The 12,717-nt window shown below is 39.7% G+C and overlaps 1 protein-coding gene across 4 annotated transcripts in view; it reads right to left on the bottom strand.

Moving 5' to 3' along the window:
• Nucleotides 1–7,734: 7,734 nt before the first annotated feature.
• Nucleotides 7,735–12,717, bottom strand: part of LOC127641415 (rho guanine nucleotide exchange factor 18-like) — a 60,522-nt gene continuing 55,539 nt past the window's right edge. For all 4 annotated transcript variants that reach the window (XM_052124418.1, XM_052124420.1, XM_052124419.1 and 1 more), the window contains 3 exons: nucleotides 9,546–9,861; nucleotides 9,226–9,363; nucleotides 7,735–9,107 (listed from right to left, as the gene is read on the bottom strand). In XM_052124418.1, coding sequence (XP_051980378.1) covers nucleotides 8,968–9,107; nucleotides 9,226–9,363; nucleotides 9,546–9,861 — 594 coding nt within the window. In that variant the 3' untranslated portion in view covers nucleotides 7,735–8,967. The remainder of the gene's footprint in view (nucleotides 9,108–9,225; nucleotides 9,364–9,545; nucleotides 9,862–12,717) is intronic.

Here is a 12,717-nt window from a genome sequence, read left to right as displayed (position 1 = left end):
ACAAAGTTGTTAAAGCCGTTTCCATAGACACAGCGGGCAAAACAAAGCAGCACAATGCCCATTTACTTTTATTAGTTCAGGACAGGAAGTTATACAGCCCACATGTGTTTTAAGCGCCATGCTGTTATTCAATCGCTACGAGTGAGAGCACAACAGTGAAGATATTTTAGACATTATCACGCTTGGTAAAGTGTTGGCCTAGCAGCTTGTCTATCAAATTATCACTTCTAGTGTTGACACTGCAAATGCGGAGTCAGAGAAAAATAAAGACCACTTAAATGGAGGTTAAAATGAAGTGATATTATGATATTTAAATATGAGTTTGGGTGTACGTTGCCATTTCTGCCATGTCATTTATTTAGAAATGTTCACAGTTTTTCTTTATTTTCGTTCTCCAATGGGAATGTTTCAAACAAATCATGTTTTCTTGGAAATATTTCAAATATTCAATATTTAATTTGTGACCTATTTGATAAACAGCTTATATGTTTTTCCTGTGTTTTCAATATCACTTTCAATCCTGTTCAAAAAGCCAGTTCCTTGGGGGCCTGGGTAGCTTGGCGAGTATTGACGTTAACTACCACCTCTGGAGTCGCCCGTTCGAATCCAGGGTGTGCCGAGTGAATCCAGCCAGGTCTCCTAAGCAACCAAATTGGCCCGGTTGCTAGGAAGGGTAGAGTAACATGGGGTAACCTCCTTGTGGTTGCGATTAGGGGTTCTCGCTCTCAATGGGGCGTGTGGCAAGTTGTGCGTGGATCGCGGAGAGTAGCATGAGTCTCCACGTGCTGTGAGTCTCCACGGCGTCACGTGATAAGATGCAAGGATTGGCAGTCTCAGAAGCAGAGGAAACTGAGACTTGTCCTCTGCCACCCGGATTGAGGCGAGTAACCGCGCCACCACAAGGACCTAAGTAATGGGAATTGGGCAAAAGAAGAAGCAGAAGAAGAAAAAAAGCCAGTTCCTTAATGACATCATCCTCCAGGAAGTGGCATCATTTTTGGCGGGAAAAAAACAAGCACAAACCTCAGTAAGTATATGATGATTTCTGTGATGTTCTGTGGTATTCAGTTGGTTTCTCTAACTCTAAAACATCCAATCATGTTTAAAATAATTACATTTTAATATCAAAACGTCAAAAGATGTTAAAATTAACGAAGTTGCCACCCTCATGTTAGCCAACTCGCTAACCGTACGTTCACACCAGAGGCGGCGAGAGCGTCAAATCGACCGGAAGTCATTCATTTTCAATGACAGCCAGCGTCTCTCCGCGGCGAGAATTGGGCGGCGTGGGCGTCAGATGGAAGTTCAAGTGCAGTCAACATTATGGTAATGAGCTGTGATGCGGTTCGGCGGCAACCTATTGGATTATAGAAGTGCTCCGCTCTAGCGAAGTCTAGAGAGCACAACCGTGTAAACTTTGGTTCCCACCAAACATTCGTTCCGAAGATAAAATGGAGGAGAAACGAATTATTGCCGTGGCGGGTTTCCCTGTAATATATGACCAAGACCACAGTTATTACTACAAATGTATTTTATTTTTTATAACAAACAACTATAATTTTAATTACTTACTGCCATCGATCGATTAATTATTTTCACATTTTAAAGAGTACATGACGATATACGCTACTTGTGATAGGTCGGCAAAAAGTAAATGGTCGACATGTCTGGATGTTTAAATTGCGGCCCCTTTAAATATAGTTCACAAAACAAAGCATTCTGAACAAACGTTGCCGCCTATTTCAACTACGTCAGAACGTCCACGAGCGTCCTTGAGCGTCGAAGGCAGGGCAGCCAGAGCGAATTTTGACGCTCTCGCCGCTTCTGGTGTGAACGTACAGTAAGCAATGGCCAACTTTAACTCTATATGTCCATTCTGTGAAAATAATAGTTATAATTATTAAAGTTGAACTGATTGAGCTTGACAGAGCATATTTCTGAAAGTCTGCCTCACCCTTTTATATAAATACTTAAATCAGCATATTTATTTCTTAAACGTTACTGAGTTAAAGAAGTACGGCATAACAGGAATGATGCGGCTAGTTTACCGCCAAAACGACAACCAGCATAACACAGACCACACGTAGTTTGTTTTTGTTTGTGGACAAAGCCCTTTACACAAAATAACTACAATTTAAAAAAAGTGACGTGACTACAGACACTTGTGAACCAGACGCGGGTTGCTGTGGGAGGAGAGACTCCTAGCAAAGCATCTAAAATTAGCATAGCACACGGGGACACAGACGGAGAGGAAACCATTACCAGGGACAAAAGCAAGAGACATCATCTGGTGAACAATTACACAGGAACTGGTCACACTACAGTCACATTCCGATTGGATAAAAGGAAAACCACAACACCTGAAAATAGCATTGTTCCGCCACAACACTACAATTAGCATGGCCGGAGAGACGGCCACCAGGTCCTGCTTTGTCTTTCCCTGTGAGAACCGAGCCAGAATCAACACACACACACACTGCCATTACAGTCACGCGCACACACGTGCGAGATAAATGCATATAAAATGATATTGTCCATACACATGAGGATACACTGCAAAAAATGTTTTTAATCAGTATTTTTGTCACGTTTTCCAGTACAAATATCTAAACATACTTTTAAAAGAGATACATTTACTTGAAAAAAAATATATATATATATTTTTAATTTTTTATTTTCTTACCCAGTTGGCCAATTTTTCCAAGCATAAATTCACAAAGGGTTAAAAAAACAAACACATTCCAGTTGGTACTCTGCAAAAACTGCATTAACTACTAATTCAAACTAAAAACCATGTAACTCCAGATTTGGAATTAGGACTGGGCTGAAGCCGAGTCGTTTCTGAGTTATGGTATCAGGTTTGTCCACATTATGCTGACTCACAAATAAGTGCCATCTCCTATCAGACATGTTTGCATAGTGTTTCCCCTTTGCAACAGCAGCATGGGAGAGTTGGGTTCAGATCCCAAGTTGAAACCAGGAAGCAATCATGTTTGCATAATCAGTAATGATCGTTATTCAGAGCTTGCATTTCCCCCCAACACAAAATTTTTACTTCACTGATGGTTCATTTTAGGTTTGGGGGTAAAGTTGATAAATGATGCATTCCTCTTCACTGTATTACAGCCAGTACAGCTGAAAACAACTCGCTTTTTGGCGCCCCCCTGTGGACATTCCTCCCACACTTACCGTTTTCGCCATTGGGGTGAGTGTTTCGAATTTCGGATTTTCGAATTCAGATTTGCATTTAAGCACAGACCGATTATAGCTAAAGAAAAGTCAACATGCCGTTTCCAATTTCACTCTTAGATCAGTCTGGATACATCACAATATTATAATTTTTTTTTGGTGATATTGTCTTGATACTTTAGATCCCTGCATCGATAGTTTATTAATCTATTTGTGTATTCATATCGCGATCAACAGCTTAATAATAAAGAAGTTGGCATTCTAAATAGGACTGGGTATTGATACAGATTTACTGATTTAAATCAGATTAATTTTGGTATATTTCATTTAATCCCATCCGATCTTACTATACAGAGACAGCCATAAGCCGTTTATAGGTTAATTGTCTTGAAAACTGTAAACAGTGTCTCCTCTTGGTGCTATTAAAATTCCTCTTTTTGTTTTGAGCGAACCATCTCGAGAGAGACAATAACATTGACTCGACCAATGGCGTGAGTTGAGGGGCGGGACTATCTGTTTGTTCTATATGTTTGTTTGGTAGCGCAAGTGCCGCAGAAATTACATACTTCAGCTTCAAGTCCATTTTGTTTACATATGAAAAATTATTTTGGAGGTAAATTCATTGGTTTTAAAATTTTTGGTTACATTTTAGCCTTTTACAAATTTACAAACTCCACGATTGCCATCAATAAATGTGACGTCTTTAAATTGTAAACATTATATTACACACACACATATATATAAAACTTGTTTATTGTTTACATGCATAATTTGTACTATTTACAAGAATTTACATTGATATGTAAAACAAGTGCTAAAACGGTGCTGTCTCTTTAAGAAAAGCGGCAGTTCAATATTAACATTAAAGTAGTCGAAAGACTTTTTAATGCATCTGTGTTATGTGTAATTAAAATTTGAAAATTATTATCGTTTTTGATCAACAATTGACTGTAAAGAACAGAAATGGTATTTCATGAAATTGCGAAGATTTCGTCTTTGGACACACATTATACGGAATTAGTCAAACCAAATTTTACTCTTAACATTCAGTGAAAAGATCTCGGTTCTGAATTGTTTACCACTATACCACTTAATCATGGTGAGCCAAATCTGAAAATTTACAAGCCAGTTGTTAAATTTGAAATTTTTAGATTTATCAGAAAATCGATATTTTTACTCAATATGCGCAAACTCTAAAACAGACATTTCTCTGTGTGGGTCGAATCGCTTCAGATTCACTCTTTCGTTCGTGGACACACTGAGTCTCTTTAATTTAGCAGTTTCCATCACAGTCCAATTACGACATTTTTATGCATCACGATTTATTCGATCGTAACATACGTATCGCAACGCATAGCGCTGACATGTGGTGTTTGCCGATACTTAGCCCTAGTTGGCAGTTATTGCATTTTGCTTTTATAGGACAGATTTGTATGACGTTAACCTCATGAAGTCGTTTATTACTAACTCTTCTTAAAATTAAACAACTTGCAGTCACATTATCGCTGTCAATGTGAACGCGTATGCGAGATTATGAGAGGTACGGTGCTTTAAAAGCATTTTCTTACATACACAGTGATTAAGTGTTTTGAACTGCCTCTGAATGCATGAATCAGACACGCAGAGATGTTCTCACATATTTTATTACTAAACCGTCTCTAAAGGCAGCAGTTTAAAGTGTTCACAAGACTATTTTGCCTTCTGAGTAAGTACAGTGCCGTGGTAGAAAAATCACATTGGCCTTGTGTGCTAAAAACTTCATTACAGACATAAAACATCAACCGAAATCCTATTAACACTTGAGACCCCCTTAAAGATTGCTTGTAAACAAAAGTGGCTAGTGTAAATGGAAAGGGAAAAATCATACTTCTTAAGACATTATTGATCATTTAACTAAATAAGACTCTTCATGAAGAAATTATGCTTGTACAATCACAAACATCAAATAGCTACTATATTAGCTATTATACAGTGGCATGACGATGTTTTAGCAGGTGCAAACGAAATGTAGCTCACATCTGAACAGTTATAAAGCCGAGGTTAAGTGCACTGCAGCTACAAGAGTGAGAGAAAAAAAATGGAAAATGTCACTGAAAGGCTTCGTTAAACATCATAAACACTGCCGACATTATTTACGATTTGCGGTTGTTAAAGTGGTCAAAAACAAACTGCTACAGAAAACGTTCATTCACTTGCCCTCTGGAAAACTCATGCAACAAAATGTTGGATAAAGTCAATTCAACTGGCCATTTTTTAACTCGATTTTATACAATGGAGTTTTCTTTTTACATCAAGTACAACAGGCGAAATATTACTCAAAAGCAATGCTGTATGGGAAAAAATAACCAAACATAAAAATGGTGCCATAGCCATCTTTAATTCCAGTGGTCATATGACATCCTTTCATAATATCTACATATTAACTATGTTAGAACGAAACAATATGTACAATTGAAATACATACAAATCACATGGTCGTCACTTTCGACTTCATACTTGCAGCTCGTGGGTCAAGATTTAGTTTAAGAGTGCTTTAAGTCCTAGTCTTTGGTGGCATTACTCTGAAATTCAAAGTAATAGGAATTATACCACACATTTTGTTACTTGGTCAGCTGGAGAATACTTGACAACTTTAGGACATGAAATTAGAAATGGAATGAAATGAATGCGGCTCAGATTCAATGCAATAAAAAACTGTTTAGTGAAACTAAGATTAAAAGAAAGCATTTCATTTTGAAATGTGGAAAAACCAGGTTTGTGGTATACAAGTCAGTGAGCCTATATATATATATATATATATATGCCTTATTTAAAACTAACAAAAAAAGTTGCCAAAAATTACATTAGTAACTCATACGCTATTTTCATGCTTATGTTCTGTTTGGCACTAAACTTTAAAAGAAACTGTTGGTTAAATCTCATGCAGAACTGGTCAGGTTACATTATACAGAGCATTCAGAAAGTATTCAGACCCTTTCATTATTTTCACATTTTGTTGTGTTGCAGCCGAATGCTAAAATGCTTAAAATTATATATTTTTTTCACATTAATCTACACTCCATACCCCATAATGACAAAGCAAAACACAGTTTTTTGATAACTTTTAAAAGTAATGAAAATGTATTAAGAAGAAAACACTGAAATATCACATTGACATTAAGTATTCAGACCCTTAACTCAGTACTTGGTTGAAGCAGCTTTGGCAGCGATTACAGCCTCGAGTCTTTTTGGGTATGATGCAACAAGATTTGCACACCTGGATTTGGGGATTTTCTGCATTCTTCTCTGCGGATCCTCTCAAGCTCTGTCAGGTTGGATGGGGACCGTTTGGTGAACAGCCATTTTAAGATGGGTTCAAGTCCGGGCTTTGGCTGGGCCACTCCAGGACATTCACAGAGTTGTCCCTTAGCCACAATCGTTTGCATTGTTTTGGCTGTATGCTTAGGATCATTGTCCTGTTGGAAGGTGAACCTTTGGCCCAATCTGAGGTCCTGAGTGCTCTAGAGCAGGTTTTCATTAAGGATATCTCTGTATTTTGCTGCGTTCAGCTTTCCTTCAACCCTGACTAGTCCCCTGCTGCTGAAAAACTCCCCCACAGCATGATGCTGCCACCAACATGCTTCACCGTTGGGATGGTAATGTGCAGGTGATGAGCGGTGCCTGGTTTCCTCCATACATGATGCTTGGCACTGAGGCCAAACTGTTCAATCTTGTTTCATCAGACCAGAGAATCTTGTTTCTCACAGTCTGAGAGTCCTTTAGGTGCATTTTTATGTGTCTTGCACTGAGGAGAGGCTTCTGTCTGGCCACTCTTCTATAAAGCCCAGATCGGTGGAGTGTTGCAGTGATGTTGTCCTACTCCAAGTTTCTTCCATCTCCACACATGATCTCTGGAGCTTAACCAGAGTGACCATTGAGTTCTTGGTCACCTCTCTTACCAAGGCCCTTCTCCACCAATTGCTCAGTTTGATCAGCTCTAGGAAGAGTGCTGGTACTTCCAATCTTCTTCCATTTAAGAATTATGAAGACCAATGTGCTCTTGGGAACCTTCAATGCAGCCAAAGGTTTCTTGTAGCCTTCCCCAGATCTGTGCCTCGACACAATCCTGTCTCTGAGCTCTGCGGGCAGTTCCTTTGACCTCATGGATTGGTTTTTCTCTGATATGCATTTTCAGCTGTGGGACCTTATATAGACAGGTGTGCGCCTTTCAAAATCATATCCAATCAATTCAATTTGCCACAGGTGGACTCCAATCAAAGTGTAGAAATATCTCAAAGATGATCCACAGAAATGGGATACACCGGAGATAAATCTCAAGTGTCATAACAAAGGGTCTGAATACTTATGTCAATGTGATATTTTAGTTTTGTCAATGTGATATTCAAGTTTTTTGCTTTGTCATTATGGGGTATGGAGTGTAGATTGATGGGAAAATAAATAAATAAAAGCATTTTATCATAAGGCTGCAACAACAAAATGTAAAAATGTCTGAATACTTTCTGAATGCACTGTATATTACTTAAATTAAGTTTTACATTGCCCCCCAATTGTCATTAGTGTAATATAAAACAAATCACATTCTCGTTACTGTAATTCAGTAAAATAAAAATTACTATAAAGTAAAAGGCAATACAACAAATAGTACCATTATATCCTCATTATGGTCATGAGAATTTGGAAGGTTAATTTGCTCAACTATCATGAAAATTGTCACAATGAAAAATAAACAAACAAACAAACAATTGTCCTTAAAAAAAGGCTTGATTTTCTATATGAAATACTTTTTCCCCTGACCATTTCCATGAGATTCCCCCGGTTATTTTTCAAAGCCAAAATTACATCTAGACATTTATAATCATTTGGCCATTGAAGCCAAATAAAACATTTATGCTATATCAAGCTAATTTTAGGATGTAAAATATCTAGAACAAAGCTATTAACATAGAATATAAAAATAACATGTTGTTTACTAAAACCTTAGTCTCTTGTCACTTTTGCTATAGTTAATTTTGTGATTACTTGGAATACTCTATAAAAAAATAAAATAATGCACAAATAAAACAACAAAGTTTGAACTGATGTAGAGTTATCCCAAAAATCCAGCCAACTTGTGGACAATTCAATATCTAGAATGAAAAACAAAACTATGCACATGAATGCAAACAGGCCAAGTATCTTCTTCAGGCCCAACTTCGAAGCATTTGTGCTTTTTCTATAAGCGATAATGTTCAGGAGTGACCACAACGGTGCTAACTGTAATTGAAAACAAAATGATCCAGCTTCTGTGGAAAACTGTTGGCCTACATACAGTATTTGCAATGAAATGGGACATTGCTGCAGTGCAATATTGCTTCCCACAACAAAGAGCCACCCAAAAATGTCCACGTCGTCTTTATTTAATCCGTTTGTGTTTGTACGCTACAGAAGTGTGACACATGCCTTCATTAAGTAACTTCACTACCATGAAGTCACCTTCATTTATACAAACTGCACTCTGTCAAAGTCTTTGGATTCTCTGGGATGTACAGTGAGCATATGTTGTATTTGTACATACAACCTAAAACATTTTTCTTTGTCATATTTATAGACTTCAATCAAAGTTGTTTGTTGTTAAGATTGGGTAAAAATCTGCTCTTTTTTTAAGTAAAAACATTTTTAAAACAGGCCTGTTCATTTAAAGAGCTAAAACGTGGTTGCAACACAGCAAAATCAAATTCTTTCCTTTGAAAATATCTAAACATCCTTGGCAACATGATTCCCCAGCATGCAATGTGGCGTTCAGAAAAAGATAACGTCTTCCTTGGCGGCTTCATCGCTCACAGTGTACGGTAGGGTGTGCTGGGACGTCTGGGGTTTGAGAACAGCGGGTGCAAGGCTGGACTGGGCATCCAAATATGTGTCTGGTGGGCTGAGGGATTCTGTAGGGCAAGCAAACAAAACAACAGGGCTGTCAGCAGGGCAAAATGACTGTTTACACAGTGGAATGAGTCTGGTTCAGGCCCGGCCAGGAATGTCGGGTGGGGCTGTTTGTTTTACCTGGGTTTGTTTTAACAACCCCATGTTGTGGATGGGGGTGCTGCTGGTGGGGGCTTATGGGCCGGCGTGCTTTGAGGCTTCCGTCAGAATCTCTTGTTGTCAGCTTGATGGGCAGCATATGCTTCATGTCAACGGAGGCTGTAAAAACATGGAAGACTGTTTTAGGAATCATCGAACTGACTTCCAAACAATCCTGCAGTTCATTGGTGTTGCAAGGTGGTTGCTAGTCAAAGGAGTCCACCCCAAAGTCTCTCTAAATAAAAACATTTTTTGGGGTGAACTATCACTCTTTCAGTGACACTCGTGTGTGCGGTACTGACCTAAACTATCGGTGCGGTGTGAACTTTTGCCTTTTCCACTCTTTTCTTTGCCCTTGCTGAGGGCGGCGAGTTTGGTTGGTATCTGCTGCTGGACGCCGCCCTGTTTGTGTAACTGGTTGGTGGTGCTGATGAGGTGGATGGGGACCTCTGTCTTCACCGGCAGGGTGTTGCAGGAGTTCTCACGGCGTGAGTGGACTTCAGGACGCTCTGGGTAATCGGCGGGGGAAGCGGAAAGAGTGGCTCGCAGGAGCGACTTTTGAGGGAGGGTTTGGTCCCCAAGCAATAGCTCGCCATTGAAGCTAGTGGAAAGCAAAAGCTGAAAAATAAAGAAATGCAAATATTTAATAGTCTTAAAATCCAGACGTGGATAACAACAAGTCCATGCAGAGGGGTTACCGTTTAAATGTAAACTATAAAACTTCTAACTTCTAAAGCGAAGCATGAGGTAAAGATTATGATAGTTACTCATCTGGCTACCCGCCAACCAATTTAACCCAAAGGGACATAGTGTACACTATTTGGAGGTGCAGTTCACCTGGGACAACTGGAAGGTAACATGCCTTGCTCAAGGGCCCAATGGTTATTTATGCAACTTCTGGGATGTACCTAGAACTAAAACTTAAAAATGTAAGCAGTCCAAATCATTAACCGGGAGGCCACCAACACCCTAATAATGTGAATATGGAACAATCATGTTACTGTCCATAACATGTACTTAAAGGTGTGGAGAACATTGGCCTGAAACTAATGCCACCCTCCTGATTCCGTTCATCATGTTCCCACAAGTCAAAATTCCACCCTACAATTTACATAAAAACAAATACAATACACAAAGAGGCCCAGCTAGCATGTTGTGGATGTACCAACTTAAACCTAGCCATGTGCTGTCCAAGACAACACCCAATGGGATATTCCTTATTTGGTAGCTGATATTGCAAAACGAAACAAAGATAGTCGGAGCAACTAGTCGACAAAGATCACTCTTAAGGAATCCCTGTATAATTAGACTTGTTTCGGGTTCACCTGACCCCAACATGTACATTTACATTTATGCATTTGGCAGACGCCTTTATCCAAAGCGACTTGCAGTGCACTTATTACAGGGACAATCCCCCCGGAGCAACCTGGAGTTAAGTGCCTTGCTCAAGGACACAATGGTGGTGGCTGTGGGGATCGAACAAGCAACCTTCTGATTACCAGTTATGTGCTTTATCCCACTATGCGCCACCACCACTCCAACATGCACTTAACACGTAATTCTTCCTTTCAAAAGCAGTTTGATAGAGCGTAACGTAAAGGAACAGAATGCAGTCTCGACGTTTTTAAAAGATGGACTATTTTCAACTTGGCATGCCAATTTAAAAATGCAACGCTCGTTGCAAGGCGCTAAAAAAGCAGTGCGACACGCCACACAACAGACAAAGACAAACGTCTGGATGTGTATGGCATGTGAATTTAAATGCAACTTTTTCAAGAGGGTTTTACTTTGCACAGCTAATGCACGGCATGCCGTTAATACGCTAATTGAAGAATCACCACTAAACAAATAAAAACTAACAAAAATAAAAAAGAACACCCCCCACACCACCCCCAGATAAACTAGTCAACCTCACTAATCCACTAGTCAGCTGTTGGACCAGCCAACCATGGTGACCTGTTCCTATTAGGCAAGAGACGTTCTTCTGGAGATGTTTTTTGGAGCCTCATTCATTTAGCATCCATCAAGAATTTGGAAAAGCATGATATTCTCCAACTCAGCCAAGGTGCTCTCAGCTTGAACCAGTGCATAGCAGGGCCTTTGTGGAACAAGTCGTTTTCTCAAACAGCAGAGTCCCAGTACAGATGCTCTATTGTTTATACTCCTTAAGGTGCCTTCAGAAAATATGAGGTTTCCTGAGTGTTTATGAGGGGTGTGCACAGGGTCGTGCAGGTTTTGGGCACAAAGACTTGACTGACATCACATAAACAGTTAGCATTCCAGCACTGGTATTAATGAAAGGGTGCTGGCAGGTATTATATGTTGTGGTTTCCCCAACCCAAGGTTTCCCCAGATACTTCAAGCAAATATTCATTTGGAGCTTTTCGACTGTGCACAGGCTGGTGGGAAGAATGTTGCTTCCCAAAATGTGGCTCTTAAATCATGGTGCTAAATACCTGTTTCTGAAGGGTTGTTTTGCTTTTTAACCCCAGAAACTGGAGCCCTAAAATGAAGTGAGTGGAGGCACCACAAAAACTCCAAGGCAAAAATTGAACTCCAGTTGAGTTAACATATATCTTCCTAAAGTAAATAACATTTTAATAGGACTAATTTCGGGTAATCTGATTACAAGTGGTAAATGCTAAGTACAGGTGTAAAAGCAGTCCAAAATGTTTTGTGATATTATAACTCAAAACACATTTGAAGGTAAAAAAAAATGGCATCAATTGCCACATTTCCACTATTGGGCCAGTGCGAGCCAGGGCTGCATGCCTACCATTTGGCCAATAGCCCAGCAGGGTTGCCCCAAAACCTGCCCTTAATACGCAGACCTGGTGCCAACTTAAGACCTTGCCAACCATTTAACAAGCAAAAGGGAAGCTCAAGCTGAGGTGTCAGACTGTGGAGACTATGTAGCCCTTGAAAAGAACATGGTGGAGACTGAAGCTGCCATATGTTTGCTTATTTTGTTCTTTGCTTGGTGGAAAGTGAGACCTGACTCCGCCTTTGACATTGACCCCGCCTCAATCACCAGTTGGCTTTCTTTGGGCCAAGGGTAATCGACAGGCCAAAGGTGCTTGGCCGTTGGCCCCCAGGAGGTGTGATGAAGCCCCGGAAGTGACAGCGGAAACACGGCTAATGACCACGTAATTTGTTTTTTAATTGCTAATCTGTCCTGATGTGTCCAAGACAACATCCAAGGGGCACCCATCACCTGTCAATCATCCACTGCACTAAAACAAGTGCTTTAAAGTTTAAAAATGGCAACTGTTAAAAGGAAATACCCGTCCAATCGAGAAGAGAAAAAGAATTGCCACATTAGCACGCAAGACTATTCTGGGTTTGCAAACACAAAGATCATATGAAGCTGGATTTTAATTCTAAATGAAACATTTGTGGGTAATGCAGTATGTAACTGGATTAAACCAGATGCATAATAGTATCAGGTGTAAACAGGGACTATGACCTTGTTAC

Source organism: Xyrauchen texanus, chromosome 50 (assembly GCF_025860055.1).
Source record: "Xyrauchen texanus isolate HMW12.3.18 chromosome 50, RBS_HiC_50CHRs, whole genome shotgun sequence".
Taxonomy (NCBI): Eukaryota; Metazoa; Chordata; class Actinopteri; order Cypriniformes; family Catostomidae; genus Xyrauchen; species Xyrauchen texanus.
Note: the sequence above shows the minus strand (reverse complement) of the source record. Positions and strands in the feature narration are given on the sequence as shown.